General features: G+C 38.7%; 1 protein-coding gene across 1 annotated transcript; it reads right to left on the bottom strand.

Moving 5' to 3' along the window:
- Positions 1-10,976: 10,976 nt before the first annotated feature.
- Positions 10,977-15,288, bottom strand: LOC139141980 (cytochrome P450 2U1-like). The gene is made up of 3 exons (XM_070711763.1): positions 14,916-15,288; positions 12,253-13,191; positions 10,977-11,509 (listed from the first exon to the last, which is right to left on the bottom strand). Exons 2-3 carry the CDS (start codon positions 13,115-13,117, stop codon positions 11,316-11,318), a joined length of 1,059 nt encoding a protein of 352 aa, XP_070567864.1. The 5' UTR covers positions 13,118-13,191; positions 14,916-15,288; the 3' UTR covers positions 10,977-11,315.
- Between the last annotated feature and the right edge of the window lie 2,916 nt (positions 15,289-18,204).

The following is an 18,204-nucleotide window of genomic DNA, read 5'->3' as shown; positions in this document are numbered from 1 at the left end:
GACAGTGGGCACCGGAAAATACGTAGAGGGAGGGGAAAGTGGCGTGCTTAATAGAACCTAACTTAGAGGGGAGCAATGTTCCAAGGTATACTGCTAACTGCTTGCATGGTTTTGTGTTGATCTGGGTTGCATAGTGGGCATCTAGTTGGCAATGGGGAATTTCAGTAGTAGGGAGAGGGCAGCGGGGAGCTTGAATTGTTGTGGGGAGTGGGGAGCGGACAGACTGTAGATACCGGAGGGCAGTGGGCATCAAAATTCAGTGGGAAGGCACATTTTCACTGTATACCAGTGGGAGGGCAGTTACGAACAGCTCTCACTTTCCCCTCCAAGTTTTAGGTCAGGGTCAAAAATAAGAAAAATCGGTATATCAGCCTTAAAAACAGGTTTTGTGATGATTTTTAGAAATTCATGAAATTTACCAGTTGGCGGCACCTGTAGATTGACCTGTAGAAGTGAAGGCAAAGAAGCTGTTCTGAGACAACCAACCCATGTCAACAAAAAATTGAAAAAATCATGAACGTACTAAACAACATATCCAGTATATGTTATGTGACTAAGAAAAAGCATGAAACACACAAAAAGTGTTTATATTATATGTTCTGTTTAAGAAAAACCAAAAAAAAAAATCAAAAAAAAAAAAAAAATCCGACCTACCTACCCAACTTTGAAGTCATCCCGCCCGTTGAACAGCTTTTTTTTTGGCCTAAACACTAAATGTATATGGCTTTCACTAACTTTGGAAATAGCAGGTAACATTAAAATGGGTCCACAATTGGGCATTTCAGTAACACAGCCAGAGCCTTTGTAAATTGGGGACAACTCGTGCTCATTTTAAAATATCAGGGACGACTGCATTGTCAATACTTAAATTTAACACCTTTGTCAATGAATCTGGAATTACCGAAGCACCTATGGGCAGTAGTTTTGCGCTTAAATTATCGGCGCCCGTAGATTTACAATCTGATTAAGCTTTCTTTACAAAGTCAACAGAAAGAGAGGGAATTGCAAATGAAGATCCGTCAAGTTTCAGTTGAGGTACTCTGAGGAAGAACAATCGGGATTGTCATCGACAGAAACGTTGAGTTTTTTAGGAAGCTAGAGAAATAATTGTTGAAAGCATTAGCAAGCTCGGTTGAATCAGTGACAAGAGTACCGTTAACCTCCATCGGAGTATGTTTTTGTTCCTGGGTTTCGTGATATTATTATAAATATTCCACACTGCCGTACAATTTGAACCATTATCATTAAGCTCTTTGATAAAGCAGTCTTTCTTAGCTTTGTCGATCAAACGAACTACTGCTATTTCTTGTAAGTTTAGAAAGAGCAAGTTTAGCAATTTGAATTTCCCGTTAGCTTGATTTAACAGAGAATCCCTCTCATGCATGCCGGCTGTTTTCTATGTTTCACACGCTTGATCATGTGTATCACAAATCTTATTGAAGATAGTAACCCAAGGTCTTTTAGCAATATATACATTACTTGTGAGATTACTAAAAACCATGGCGCATGTGATAAGTCATAAAGAAAGGAGTCCTGTTTAAAATGAGTCCATGAGCGAAATTTAATCGACAAATGAGAGGAAACACGCTCCTTTTGCGGACACAAATAATAGGGAGTGGTCAGACAGACCCCAAGGAATTTTAACGCTACCGAGATTTTCACTGTTAGAAACGAAGCTTCGGACGTTATCAATGAAAGTTTTCGAAATAGGCCTTCTTGGCTGGGAGATTATTTGATCTAAGTTCATATTAGGCTACGTGAAGACTAATAAACATAATGATTTTGACCATCAGGAGCGAACAGGTCAATATTGAAATCATCTAAGATAATAAGCTCTTTGCCCGTGTAGAAACCTCGTTCAAATTACATTCAATCTGTACATCAATATCACGAGAAGTGTTTGGAGGTACATGTGTACACGAGCAATTAAAAAAGAGCTACAGTTTAGGGGTTTTATTTCCAACCACATTATCTCTAAAATGTCAGATTCTAAATCATATCTTCTCGTGTCGAAAATACGCCAATAAACCGCCCCCTCTTTTTCCTACTCGATCTTTCCTTTCAAATACACGAATAATGACAGTCCTCCAAGCTTAGTGGTTATAAACAAAACCGCAGTCCATCCTGGACCGAGGGACTATGACGCATAATGATATACAAACAAATACTTCAGTACACAAATATTGCGTGTTTGGCCAGACAAAATCTACTTGCAGATGAGAAAGTCGGGCTGAGCTTAAGGTAGAATAGCCTACACCTCTTGGACAGCTCTCCGGACTCCTAAACTTTTACAATTCTCTTCTGATCTGTCACTTGTTGGGACTTATTTTAAAGCTATTGGTGCGATAAAAATTTTACCGTCTTAGTTTTTTTCGAAATCGGAATATTTATTTTTTTCCATAAGTTAACACAGGGCTGGCGGCCATTTTAAATTTCAGATATCGATAAATATTTTTTCATTGTACCAAAATTTGCACAGTGACCCCTGGGTTTTATTCTTGATTCGGTGAGAGAAAGGCTGAAAATTTAATTAAGGAAACTTTGAGCAAAAGTTTAAGTCTCACTTTCGAGGTGCATACTACCTTAAACACAATATTGAAATACATCACACATGGTAAAGGGTCACATGTCATGCACTTTGTATTACTATGGAGGTAGGAACAGAGATCCGAAATTCTTTTAGATTTTTTGAATATGATGACTTGAGTATGACTTCTTACTTTTAGTCAATTAGTTGGATGCAACCATGGGATTTTTGAATGGCCGTCCCCAGGGATGAGGTATCTCGATCTAAGCACAGTTTTCTTCTTGCTATTGTTTATTTTATTTTAATAGTTTGATATGTATTGCCAATGAAAATTTATACTACCAACCTTTGTTGTTTTGGTATCACTTAGTACTGGATTTGATAAGATTTCGTTTTTTCCTTCACTGTTTCATGTATTTGTCCTTTGACAGAGAGAGAGAGAGAGAGAGAGAGAGAGAGAGAGAGAGAGAGAGAGAGAGAGAGAGAGAGAGAGGTTTAAGGTCTACCCATCATACATATCGCTACTTTCTCACAAAAGGTTATTTCAAACATACGTGACCCCTGGAAGAATATAATGGTATGGTGACACGTGCTGACTATTTGATGACGTATCGGTCATTTAATGTACCCACTTGACTCGTACAAGATCATTTCAAGAACCGAAAGCATAAAGAACTTGATCGCGAATCACGTCAACGTAGATTAATATTTTCAACGATATTCTTATAATTCCACGCCCGCTCGTCTTTCAGTTCGCAAAAATAATGGAATTTCTCAAGACGTCTTGGAACACGACATTGCAGTTTAATGATGCAGCGGTCAACTCGACACTATCACATTATCCTCCGTTCAGTCTTCCAGAGGAAATTTGTCTGGTTGTAGCTGCTGTGCTCGTGGCCCTAGTAACCGTGATAGGTACGTGCGGCAACGTGGCCGTGTGCCTGATCATCGGCACGGTCAGGAAACTTCGGACGCCGGGCAACCTGCAGTTGCTGTCCATCGCCGTCGTAGACTTGTTGATCTGTGCCGTTGTCTCGCCCCTGTTCTTCTACAATCAGGTTGCTCACAAGTTCCACAGAGCAAATATATTCTCCAATATTCCGGTTTGCAAATTGTACACTTCTTTCACTGGGCTCGCAGCTCTGTTGTCAGGAACGAGTCTTGCCGGACTGAGTCTGACGAGAGCGATGGCTGTAAGTGGAAAATTCCAAAGTCACATCATAAAGAGAACCATAAAGATATCCATCGCTATCAGCTGCGTAGTAAGTCTTACTCTCACTTCATTCCTCGTTTTACAGATACCTTGGCAGTTTTGTTTGATAGATGTTCCAGTACAAAATAGCTCATTTGTCAAGAAACTGTTTAGTCGGAGTTTAATTGTGGTCAGTTTTATCTCCGCGTTCATAACTTTTACTTCTTATATGTACATTTTAATTAAATGCTGTACCAGAAGGACAGACATTATAGCCCCGGCCCAACGAGTCACAAGCGACTTGGCGACAATTCGAATTTGCTCTGTTTTAATAGGAGTGTATGTAACCACGTCTTTACCAGTAACAACGTTGATGTGCCTGAAAGTCTTCAAACTAATGCAAGTGAACGTATATTATTGGCGACCAGCATTTGCAACCTTCTACACCAGCAGCATGTTGAACCCCTTAATATACTGTCTGTGGTCCAGTAACTTTCGAAAACATATCATCTGTTGGTCATCTAGCTCCGGACTCGGAAAAGACCGGGACGGGGTTATCAAAGGTACGGAAACAAAAATAAAGGAAAGGCCGCGGCAGCAGATACGGACGAAGGCCTGTAGGACTAACTCCAGGACTGTCACACATCAACTGAACGTGAATACGTGCTGGACTCTCTACCGTTACATATGGACGACGAGCTTGAAAGTCACGGATATCACAGCTCTTACTACAGAACTCCCAAAGTACAGAACTGGCTTGAGAATTGTTCAAACGAGGTCGAAACACTTTCCGTTGTGAGGAAAACCATGTGTAACGTGCAAACTACAATCTGTTATGATTGAAACCACTCATCGAGCAGGATATATGATCACTCGTTCCGAAATAATTGAAATCACTTTATGATTTAGAAAGTGAACCAGTGTATTCTTCATTCATAGATTTGACCGTGTCTTTTGTGTTTGCTATGTTTGTTCTAACTGTTAATTGTCTGTTATGACTGTTACTTGACTCTGTAAACTTTCTCGGACATTACGATGAACTATTATCTACTTGATGGGTATGATTTCGTAGCTCATTTTGTTTATGTCCCACACTACCATATGTTATTTCTGCCAACCCCTCTGATACGCCTCTGATACGCTTCTGTTGCCAAACGGTTCCATAGTACATTCAGACATCAAAGGTGTTGCTTCAGCGACCTACCTCTTAGACAACTTTAATTTTCACCGATGAGACTGTGCTTCGAAGATAACTCGTCCCACCCGGATTTTCCCGATATTTTACACAGAAAGTAGGTTCACACACACCATTACCAAAGACACGAAGACAGCTGAATGTATATGTTTGATCCACTTTTGAGAGTGCGCGAAGTAAATGCCCGGGATCAAAAATCATCCTTTTAACGAAATCGCCTCCAAATACTGTCAGCCATCTCCATCAGACGACACGAAAAGCTACGGTGAGAAACTCTCTCCCCCACTTCTCACATCAAAGAGTTTGTGCTATATTATTTCAGACCAATTGATTTGTCTTTGTAACACGCCGCAGAGTTAAGAAATCACAGTCAAAAAAGGGAAGGTCTAGGGAACAGATTTTTTACAACACTTTTGTGGTCTATAGTTTGGAGGCTCATTCTAAAACGCTTAGCGTAAGAAAAAAAATCTTCATCCCAAGTTTTTTGAAAATAGAAAATTTCATTTTACCCTATAGTATAGGGTTAACACAGGGATGGCGGTCATTTTGAATTTCAAACATCGGTAAATGTTAGGTAATTCTTTCTCTAGTACCAAACTTTGCACCCCTGATTTCTATTCCTTATTCTGGTAAGAAATTGGTCGAAAGTTACACCCAGGAAAGTTTGAGCTAAATTTTGTCTCATTTTCGATGCGCATATTATCTTAAACGTACAACCCTACATTTTGTTGTCGTAGACGTGCCTGAAGAAGCTAATACTGCCAATGGCGTCATTTTCAGTTTAGTTTCACATCACCAGGCCACAAAGCTTGAATCCTTTCAACAGCGTTTAAGTTGCCTCAGCTACTTTCATGTTGACCAGGTTTGGTGCATGATACAACTGTATGTAACTCTCTCTCTGTGTTTTATGCCTGCAGTACATCTGCGAAGGGATGTTTTCGGTAATGTATCTTTGCAAACAATAAACTGTTTCATCAATGTTTAGCTGCATTTAGCTGGCTGTCTCTTTCTTTATAAGGGTCAACATGCCTTTTTTTAAGCTGAGAGAAGGAACACGACTGAATCTGCGTCCAAACAACCATTTTGAAATTACAAAGCTCAAGTGGCAAAGTCCCAAGTTCAATGTCAGAAAATGACTTGTTTCCTTTGGCAGAGGAAGAGGCGGGTTCACCCCAATCAGTTTTCCTCCAGAAAATCGATTTGAGGTGGAGTTGCACTTAACCGACAAAGAATATTTTCAAAGCAATATTTCCTAGCAAAGATGACATGGAAACCCCCTCATACTATAATTATATTAGTTTCAAAAAGCTAAAAGTCTCAAGTTGTATAGTGGCAATAGTTTACTCGAAGGATAAAGGGATACATTGGGTGGAATTATAGTTGGGTAGAAAACCTCAATTTTGGTGTGAATGATACAAGTCAACGTAAGTCAAAGACTTAATACTGTTTTATGAAATTTAATATCTCATTTGAAAGTAGAGTATATTAACCCACAATTTTGTTTTGCATTATTCAGCATTCTTAAATGGCAGGGTTAAAAGACTGACATTCAAAAAATGACTCAAATCATAATAAGTAAAATTGAAATAACTCTTATTCAACATGTAAGAATTTTTTGGAAAAAATTGTCATTGTGTTGTCTAATATTTAAAGAAGATTATGTGAAAATTTCATAAAATTTGACCCAGCCAGAGTAGAGTGTAAACTATTTGAAATGTTGAAAACGGGAGAAAAAAGCCAGGAAATCGGGTGATTTTCAGAAATTTACATAAATTTATACTTCTTCCTCACCAAACTTAGAACTGCTTGTCATGCTTAAAAAAATACGAAGATCCAATTATCCCAAATTAGTCCCAATCGCGTTATAGGCGCTGTTTGGCACATAGATATATCATCCGTAAAGTATTAAGGTAAATTTGAAATTTGGACGTGAAACTGAAAGCGTTTTGCAACTGACTTTCCTCATATCATTTCTTTGTAAATATTCAGCACCAACCAGAAGCTCGAACTAACCTTTACTCACCGAGGAAATTTCACCGCTGGCCCTCTCCCACACTACTAAATGTCTGCATTGCCATCTTTCACCCATCCTACCATCCCCGCCTATCTAATTCAGAGCTCTTTTCGGAGATAGCGTTGCCGAGCAAAAGAATGAAAATGTCCGCTCTCGTGGATTCAAAAAAATTACCCGCCTGCCAAGAAATTATTTAACATATACGGATAATCTGTTTTGGCGAACAGCTTCCCTCCCCCTGCCCTTGCTTAAACCCACAAAAGTTTCAAAACTGGTTCTAGCTGATTAGTTTTTTCATCCAAATTAGGCGAATTTTCGAGTACAATCGAACAATTTCCGTTAACTTGAAAGTTTTCAGCAAGCCATAGGATGTTAATCTTACATAAGCACGATTGGAACTAATTTGGGATTATTTAATAGTGAAGTAATGCCGAATCTACTAATATAATCTCATCTGGTTTTCTTTTTACATTACACACTTGCTTTTATGAGTAATTTGCAATATTGAAACATTCAGCTATACGGCATCTAAACTTTTGAGAATTTGAAAAATATGAAAATTCAATTATCCCAAATTAGTTCCAATCGTGTTTATACCCTTGGAGGAGAAACGATAAGTTTGTTGTTGTTGGCCTTGTTTATTCATTGATTCAACACAGATGAAAATAAGTTTTTGTATTCATTTCAACCCCGGAATTGACAGACCTTTACTGACTTTTAGTAAATGCGGATTTTCATTATGACTTTTTTTGAAAGACACTGTCTTTAAGTTGCTGTCTTTACGTGATTATGGCAAGGGTGAAATGAAACACATTAAGATACAAAGAGCGAAACTATGCACAGAAAAAAAACACGTTCAGGTGGTGTATTTTCTCAATCGATTTAAAACTGTTAGAAATCCCCTCCTTCAACACGTTCATCTCCAAGCTCCAGTCGAGTCAAGTTACATGTCATGTCTGGTAAGTAACATTGTATGAGATATATTAGTCAATTTGCACGTGCTCCTTCCAGATGGTTTAATTTCGAATTATCAGTTACAAGATAAAAATGAAGACATCAAACATACACAGTCGACCTATAAGCTTAAGTACGACAGGACAAATTATTATAGTAACAGACCAGAAATAGAAAAAAAACCCACTAAAATGAAAATTGCATTCACTAAATTTCAAACACCAAACGTAAGTTAATGGCCAATTTTACACGAAAATAACCATAGAAAGGACTTCCGAATCACCAAGAAAAGCTTTTTTTCATGCCACGAAATGAACCTAATTTACTAATGGATGCATCTAGATAATTACTTAGATAATTGTTATTGTCTACATCGAGGCTAACACAACCTTGGCCGATGTCCTATTTGGGGCATAGTTAATTAATCTTCTGGGGATTCAAACTTAATACATTTTGCTTAGTTTCCTTTTTACTTCCTCCGTGCATCATTAAATAGCAACATTTCCTTTCCGAGAAAAGCTCTTAGTTATTTTTTGTCAAAACGTGTACTTCGACAGGATAAACAAAACCGGAAGATCCACTACTAAAAATATCAAAAGGAAGCTTTATGTCCGTGAGGACACATTTGCCCGCTATTCTTACAAGTGTTCATTAAATAGAAAACTGCACGCTCACACCAACGAATTTTACAAATATTGAAATGTTTCTCACTTTCTTATGTTTTACCCAAAAGCAAAATCATTCGAGAATAACATTGTAACCTAAATTTCCCTCTAAACAGGAAACAAACTAGCGTCGCAATGCCTCTACTACATTCAGCCTTTTCACCAACACAGCGTGTGGAAGAAACAAGCTCTGAACATAGTCTTGATGAGGCTACCAATTATCAGCGAAATCGATAAACAAATCGAAAAGGCAAAATCAAATGGAAGTGTGGGATCGAAAACGTTAGACAGCATTCTACAATATATGTAACAACGATCAAATTTGATCAAAGGACATCACCGTGGCCTTGCGCCCTTTGCGAGTTCACTATACGAAGATGGATTTTGTATTTCAAGGACGGGGCAGCGTCTGCTCCTGTTTCGGATTTATATTTACTTTCGAATTTGTGGATTCCAAATATTAACTTTGTGTACATATTGTTGCTATGATTGGCTTGTTAGGCCTAAAATACGGGTGAGAATGTGATCAGACAGAAGATTTAGGAATATGCAGGTTTACAAATTTGCCACCATAAAGAAGTCGTTTTTTGTCAGAGAAAAACGCAAAATTCTAGTATCTTTTTAATATGTGTGATGTTTCCGATACAGTTACATATTTTCTAACAACGTTCTCATCCTCCTTTAATTGCAACCCCTGATCAATTGACCACATACTGCTGTTGTCAACATTGCCTATACATATAGCTGCCTGTTTGACCTTTAAATCAGTCAGTCAACATTTCGCGATACAAATGACGTAAATTACACCATGATGGTGCGCTTCAAAAATCAGAGAGTGTTAGGCACACATAGATCATTCCGTAAAGAAGTTTTCAGAATAGAAAATTGTACAGTCGCAGACAATACAGCACCTGAAAACAGCACAACCACGTCACGGTTTCTATGCATTTCCGGCCGGATTTGTAGAAATTTTGAAATCAACATCAAGGAATTGTTTTAACTAAAATACGTAAATAACATATTTTCTGCAAACATTCGTCATCTGCTCAATATCACTTGAGTATGATTCTAAAATTTTACACAAATGTGTTTTCGAAAAGAAATTCTGTTAATATGACACAGTACCAGGAGAGGGCGCACTTTTATCCCACAGCATTTATATGGCAAACATCCACATGTACTGAGTCAGTGTACAAATAATATAATGACATTAAATTAATGAAGAAGGGATTCTTACCTGTGAAGTTTCAGTTTATTTACCACAACAATTTTCTACATTTCAGAAATTAAATACAATGTAGCCATGGTAATATCCAGAATACAGAGGGCGAACATTTGCTATGAAGCCGTACAAAGATGGAGAGATAGGCCCAAGAAAGTTTTTATGAGGTTTTTACCGACGTGACCTTTCATGAAAATATTTAAGTTCTGCTCGAGATGTTACTTCTTTGTCAACTTGGATTATGATATATAGCCTATAGAGATGTTAGGAGTGCAAGAGAGACGGGCATATGTGAACGTTCTTTATGAATTGTCTACGTAATATGTTTTCGTTTCAGCTTTTGCACACGAACGACAGCGACTCGTCTTTCTTGCCCTTACGAGTCTTACTGTCAAGGACATAAATGCATCTCTTCAGTCGCAATTTTATCATCGTTCTATCTTTTCCACCCTCACCGAGTCACGCAATTTCGACTTGATCCGAAGAACACATTCATTTTATCGCTTTCGTGTGTACACGTAGGTAACACACAGCATCATGGTCCATCGCTATGTTGTCTTTTGATAAAGTGATAAACATGGATTTGGCCGGCCTCATGAAATATTATGAAAATAAAATAATGACGAAATGAATTTCAATTCGTCTAACTCTTGGCCATGGGCTGGTCTTATCGCTTCAACATTTCTATACCCTTACTCTAAACCAACAAATATTTGTCAAATACACACTCTAACCACAGCCTATCATACAAAGTAGACCTCCGTTTTCCCCCCTTTTCCCTTTCAAAAGTAAAGTATTTTAAAACTTTCTGCTTTGTGTACATTATTTATAATGTTAAAGTCATCTCCTTGCCAGTAATAAATCGCTAATGCCTTATAAAGGCTATCGAATCGCTCATCAGCGCCAGCAAGGTCGCTGAACGGAGTACACCATCAGTTGATTAAGTCGGTAAAGTCACTACTGGGAATACAGTATGTGAGTAAAAAAAATGTCACATTCCAGAATGCTTGGTATTAAAGGTATACTGTCACCTGTTCCAATTTTGCCACAGTTACCATGGAAAGAGAAAATCTAACCAATCACTGATTTCAAGCGGGTGGCCGCTTTTTAAAAACTGCGCCGTCACATGGGCATTTTGAACACCAAGGAAGGCCCCTTTGACCATACATGAGCATATTTAGATTAAAGGTGACTGTATATCTCATGAACTACACCAGCCAATGGTGTCAAGAGATTGGCCAACTAACTGGTACTTTCGAAAGCATGAGGCTAGCTAGGAAAATATAATTTCAAACTAGTCTTTCTTTGGATGAAATGGTAAAATGTGCTCAAACGGAGGTCTGCTGTGTTATAATAGCGTTCCACTATACTCTAACCCTCTCCTTCCAGGTCGTGCAATCATGACAAGGGAGAGTGCGGGGGGGGGGGGGAGGGAATACAGCACTGGCCAAGTATAAGGATGATATTAGTCTTTGAATGACAGCTCTGCTGGTTGTGAGTGGAACTATTGATCCCTTTCCCGTAAAGTTTTCATGAACAATTTTCTTCAAAAATCGTCTGAAAAGCGCGACGCGCAGATGATTTTGAAATTATCGGGTGCATTTATCAAACCGGGATTACCGTCAGCGGATGGAACAAGGTCGTCATCAGGTAACTTGAACTTGAACACTTGAACAAGTCTGGAGAGCATTAGGAAGAATTCCATCTCAGCAAATTGAGAAGCAATACAATCCCTTGGACCTGTAAAGATAAAAACATAGGTAACTATTCGTACTTGAATTTTGAGGAAAAAAGTCTTCATTTGACACCCGGATGGCAAAACTGGAATGAATGAATAAATGAATGAATGATTGGGTCAGTGGAACAAACAAACAAACAAACAAACAAACAAACAAACAATCAAACAAACAAACAAATAAATAAATAAATAAATAAATAAATAAATAAATAAATAAGTTGGAAATCAGCATTTCGGTTAAAGTGTGAGTGGGTGGGTAAGATTTTTCCAATTTTTCTCCTTCGTTCAATATAAATCGTGATATCGGGAAAAGCCTCGGAGCTCTGATGACTGCTTTTAAATAAATTGAAAGCACTTTCGAATGCATCTTCAAGAGTACACCTGCGTTGTCTTTAGAACATTCTTACTCAAATGGCGACAAAAAATTCGATTGCTTGACGTCAGTAAAATCACGTGATAAGTTTAACTTTGTCTTTTCTTTGTTCTCACGCGCTTTATCAAGTTTATTTTATGTTTTGTTATCAACGATGCATACATTCTCCATGGTCTCGTTATTTTTTATCCGATAATGCATATGCAATCTCGCCATTCTTATTTATTCAGAACCGTAGGCCCTACATTGTGCCTGACGTAGTCGAGTGATATTACTTCTGAGTAGTCTTTAACAAAGAAATAAAAACGGGGGGAAATTTGGTCTGTTTACCGACAGAAAAAGGCATTATCCGCTGGCTGTTTACAATTTCACCATTATCGTCCAGAAATCGAGATGGGTCAAACTTCTCAGGTCGTTCCCAGTTTTTCTCGTCCATGTGTACAGCCCAGAGATTAGACATAACCATGGTTCCCTTAGGTATAGTATATCCGTAGACTTCGACATCGTCAGAAACAGCGTGCGGTAGTCCTAAGGGCATCAGGCTTGCTCTGCGGTGAACTTCCATGGTCACAGCCTCGATGTACGGCAGCCGACGCATGTCATGATATGCAGGTGCGACTTCCAATCCGATGTTGTCCTTGATTTCGTTGAAACACCTTTCTTGCACGTCTTGGTTTTGACATAGAAACAGTAGTGTCCATACAATGCTGGTCGCTGTGATTGTTGTACCGGTCGTGAAGAGGTTGAGAACGGTCACGGAAAGATGTTCTGGCTCGCCAAGGAAACGTTTAGAATTTTCGACGCCCTCACACTTGGTATTTTCATGATCTCTTTCCCATTCTAGATACGCATCCACAAACGAGGTAGGCAGAAATTCATCACTCTCTGCCAGACGACACTCCTCAACCACCCTCTTCGTGTAGTCTATGACCTTCTGGTAATGGTGACGCAATTCGTTCTTGAAGGGCATCGGCGAATACCATAGGATGGGTATATAAGTCAGCATCGCAGAACTTTGAAGGCCGGTCATCATCCTGTGGCACGACTGAAGTAAATTTCTGAAATTCTTATCCTCGTAATCATACCGTTTACCGAACAGCATGTGACAGGTAACATTAGAAACAGCGTTCATAATAAGTTGGCTTACATCCGTCGGTCCACCATTCAAAGCGCGCAGGTTTTTCACCAAATGCACGACTTCTTCTCGGATTCTTTGCTCTGCAGGGTTTCCTGCCATGCCGAGTTCTTGGAGGATTTTGCAGGAAAAACTTCTAACGCTCCTCCAATCAGGCCAAGGAGCATCCACAAGACCTGATTAACATAAAGAGAAGACCTTTTCATTCATCGATTAGACCGTGAGCTATTTTAGCCACATGATTTTCCCTTTCGATTAACAAATCGAATGTACCTACTACGCAGCCTCCTGGGCGATAGTCATCAATATGAAGATTACATATCTTTCATTTTGCTTCTCTGTCAGAGGAAACAAGATAATGAGAAGTTAGCGAAAAGCCGACAACCTAAAAAATAATTTTATTGAGGTCTGATTGTCGCATTTACTGCTTACAGTCACCGATACCGCTTGCAACTTTTTGGGTGATTGCGAGATCCTTCGGTCTTGTAACCCGAATAAAGGAATAACGTTAAAAGATAATACATTTTCTTACTAAGCGGATAACATTGAAATAAAGTGAAAACGCACCTCTTTTCAGTTTTAGGCTTTCTTATATTTATCCTTTCCCCCTTCATCATGGTATTGTGCACCTTTGGTAGTTTTTTGTATTTGTCGTCAAAACATTCGTATTATCCGGGCTACTTTTCTACCTTTAAATATTTGCCTAAAGTAGAACGCGCCTCGGGGACAGATATTCGGACTCTCAAACTTTTACAATTGTTTTTTGATCTACCACTTGTTGGGGTTCATTTTAAAGCTCTAGGTGTAAGAAAACTTTTCACCGTCTTAGATGTTTTTTCAAAAAAAGAAAATTTTATTTTTCTCCAAAGAGTTAATACAGGGAGGCGGCCATTTTGAATTTTAAATATCGGTAAACCTTATGTTATTTGTTTCTCTGACCCCTGATTTTTATTTTTATTTTATTTTATTAATGAATATCAAAAATCCATGACGTGTCAGGATATTGCGACGAACACGACATTGTGTTCGAACGAACGTTCTAGACATTATAAAAGTTTGAAAATCAAATTCATTCGATGATATCAATCACAAATGAAAAGAATAAAGTGAAAAAGAGAAAGTAGGGAAAATGGAATAAAACGAGAATGTTGAGGTGTTGACAGAAACGATCTACAATATTAAGTGAAAGACGCCATCATTCGGCTCATATGTTTCATGATACAATATCATCGACAACAAGCAGAAAACAGAGAAATGTCAATTTTCTATTTATAAATTACCGAGAAATCGAAACAGAAATTCCTGAAAGGCTACCTTTCAGTCTTGAGTCCAATTTACAGTTAAATATGCGAGAAATCGCAAGCAAAGGAAAACTGGAATTCTATAGGTGGCTAGAAAGTGTGTGAAAATGTGATCAGGACTGGACATGGGAGGATGTATGGCGGGCATTTGGGCGCGGCGCCAAAGGCTTTGTAAAATTTGTAGTGGTCACCCTTTACCTCCGCCATACGTGAACTATAAATGTCGCGCACCGTAGAATATACTGATGTTTGTTTTATATTTTCCTGATTAATCTTGTTTAATCACATGCTCCATTAATGTAATGGGTATAGTAAAGAGTAATGGACACGAACCTTTGGATACGAACTAAAAATGCGTTTCTCTAGCTAGCTGTGTACTCTGACCCTAGGGGTCCTCTACATTCTGACCCTAAAACCGACTCATTTGGAGAATAGTAAATATTACACAAAATGCTTTATTTGTAAGGTTTTCTACACTCTTGCCTTGTATGCACCATCATAAAGTTTGCGTTATAAATTGTACAGAGAAGGCTATAAAATTGTTTTCAACATTTTAATGGATAAAATTGTTCACTGCGCTGCGGGATCACTATAATTACCTTTCTTGAGGCTTAGTCGGGCATGAACTGAGTTCGAGGGTCTTGAAGAAAATTTAGAGGAACATCTGACAAAGGCGTCTTTGATAGCTTCTTGGCTGTTGAGTATCACCACCAGTTCCGACCCCAGCCGTACGCTGAATAAATCGCCATAAATTTTTGCCCAGTCGTTGAAGGTCTTTTCAGGTCTCTTGCCGAGATGACATAAACACCCAATAAAAGGCAGGCCCCATGGTCCTGGGGTAGATTGCGACGGCGTAGCCACCAGAACACGACAGCAGCAGTCGTACCAAGGAGAAGGAGGGTGCTGATATTCACAGACGAGTCTGTAGACTCCATGTTATAACACAATACTGTAAGCTGATTTTTGGGAAAAGAGACTTCCCCAGTGTTAAATGCAGGAAAATTATACTTATTTCTTTTAATAGATGCATTGGTGTGCCATAACAGTGATCGGGTTACATCGAGGTCAAACGTTCTGGCTCGATCAACGACCCATTAAGTGATGGACCGTTATATTTAAATGACGGAGGGGAGCAGGTCGTTCATTTTGTTCAGCCCAACACTTTCGCAAAAATGTCCACATGACTTCAAACTGAAAATAGTTATGGAGGAAAATTATAATAGTTGTGCTGAAGCTGTATGGACTAATACTAAATATATGTCAAATATTGGACCGTGATAAGATCATGATGTCGTCATTATTTGAAAGCCCTCTGCACATCTAATGGTGCATTGCCATAGAAAAAAAACCAGGGAGGGCGGGGTCATTGTACGAAGGGAAACCAGGCAGCATACACATTATCTCAATTGAAACGATCGGTTAAATATTCCACTGCCGAAAGTATCGTATTAATTCCAAGCAGGATGGACAAGGTATCGTTTTACTTTGCAATACTATGTGCTCTCTCTTCAATTGCGATGTTATGCGAAAGATTTCAGAAAAAACGCTATGCACTAAATGTGTGGTCTTCGTTAACGAGGCTAAAGCTGAAACTTTTCATGATATTTTGCTATTTTTGTTTCAGAAGACAAGTAAAGTTTCTTATCGCTCTTCTCATAGCATGTGATACGACACATTTGCCTTTCTAACAGTGTACATAGGATGCAATGTTATTGTTAAGATACATGATTTCTGGTCCCTAGATTCCCTTGCCAAACATAACGCCGAACGTTGCATATGTATATAGGCTGTTTAAACGTTGAGAAATTTTACTTTGCCAAAAATTATTGGAAAATATGCGGTGGAGTGGATGGATGGCTTGCACATTGTTGGTAAGATGCCTTGCAGAATGGAATGTGCAGTTGTGTAAGATATACTCCTATGTATACGTTATGACGCCAAAGGTCATCAACTTGTTGAATATATCTACATGTAGTAGGTCAAAGTTTATAACATTGCAGTTATACGCCTATTCCCTTGCTCCTATTTATATGCTTGTCTACGATGTTTCCTCCGTTGGAAAATCCTACTTTTCGTTATAGGTTTCTTCAAGCGTCACTATGCGAGACTTCAACTGTCGTCGCATATTAAAGTTAAGCAAGCGGTATTGTTCTGAATATAGCTATTAAAATCACCGAGTATCGCTGCAATCCACAAGTGTAAATTACTGAGGTCACAAAGAGTAAACTAGAAGACTGGAGTGTGTCCAGATGGTCTGCCTAAGATGTTTACACTGCTGCTCAAAGTTTCCAACTTGTGGTAGACCAAACAGCTAATGTAAAAATTTGAGTCCTGATATTTGTCCCCGTGGCGCATCCTACCTTAATAACAGTAAGTTAAGTAACTGTCCAGACGTATGATTCGGTGTTTATGCCTTATTTATTTACTACATGACATGAAGTGAAATTTTTGGTGCAATTTGCATGCTAAGGACGCAAATCCTTTCAATTCTCAGCAAGCAGAAAGATCAGGCTTATGCAAGCAACCGACGAGTTCTATACGTCAATGCCGGGTTCGGCTTTTGGCTACGCCACTCTCTCTAATAGACAGTATGGAGGCGGTGTAGCTAAAAGCCAGATAGTGTCTAGGCTGTACTATGTGACATCAAAGACTCTGATGGAGCCATAAATTAGTAAACATTATGGAATCCTTACTGTAATTGCCAGGAATTTATATCAAATTCTCAAAGAGTATAACCTTTAAAAAGACTCTCATTCATGAGGATTGACACTAACAAAAGATTACATCGAAGTTGTACTTTCCCGACAACTGGGATGGGATGGCGATGCAGTATCTACGACATTTCGATTTCGTTCACCACACGCAAGATTCATTTGAAGGCAATGTAGAAATATATATCAATGCGTACATAATGTGTGATAGTAAGCAAGAGCATTATACCTGTTAACAAACTGTAGTAAAGGAATAATTTGTACAATATTTACTTGATATATGCAAACTCTCGTTACTGCCATGGATAGTAATACAGCTTCTAGTTTGTTGCCAACACCGTCATTGGTGTGCCCTCAACGTTTTGCCTAGACTATTGAGGGACTGTTATGAAAGGGAAACTAGGCCTCGTTGGCTGCGCCTGCTCTGAAAATCAGAACAGGAGAGGGTCACACTGATTAGCCAATGAGGAGCTCATACATAATAACTTGCTTCAATCACCAGAAAATTGAAAATCGAATTAAATACAAATTATAGTCAACCATTGGAGCTAAACGTGGTGGAGATTAACCCTACACCTCTTTTGCTAGCGCTCACTCAAGGTATTATGTGTCTAAAACTTTTGCCCAAACCTTCATCGATGAAACTATCAACTATTGACCCAATAAATCAAGAGTAAAAATCAAGGGTCACCAAACAAAGTTTGGAACTAGTGAAAGAAATACCCAACATTTAACGATATTTGAAATCCATAATGACCGCCATCCCTGTGTTAACACTATGAAAATAGAAACCTTTCAATCTAAAAAAACTAAGACCGGAATTCTTTCTGATTCCAAGAGTTTTTAAACTGAATCCACTCAAGTGGTAGATCAGAAAAGAATTCAAAAAATTTGAGAGTTCAAATATCTGCCCTCGAGGCGCATTCTACCTTAAATGAAAGATAATTAAAACTTTTATGCATGACTTGTATACAATGTCGAAGTGAGCCATGATGAATGATACAGTGTTCTTGACACTGAGCTTTGCCATGGTAGAGTTGGGCTGTCTTCATCTTTATCTTTCTCACCAAAGGTTTCTTACACGCGTATCGTTGCAATGACTTTGAAATTATCTGGTGACTTTACCACGCCAGGATTACCCTCCAACGCTGGAACAGATTCATTGTCCGGCAATTTG

This window comes from Ptychodera flava, chromosome 10, assembly GCF_041260155.1.
Source record: "Ptychodera flava strain L36383 chromosome 10, AS_Pfla_20210202, whole genome shotgun sequence".
Taxonomy (NCBI): Eukaryota; Metazoa; Hemichordata; class Enteropneusta; family Ptychoderidae; genus Ptychodera; species Ptychodera flava.
Note: the sequence above shows the minus strand (reverse complement) of the source record. Positions and strands in the feature narration are given on the sequence as shown.

Excerpts from the sequence above, each read along its gene's own strand:
- LOC139141980 (XM_070711763.1), bottom strand. The coding sequence starts at position 13,117 with ATGGCAGGAAACCCTGCAGAGCAAAGAATCCGAGAAGAAGTCGTGCAT. Across the intron at positions 11,510-12,252 it reads TCGATTTCTGGACGATAATG|GTCCAAGGGATTGTATTGCT; the intron begins GTGAAATTGTAA and ends TTATCTTTACAG.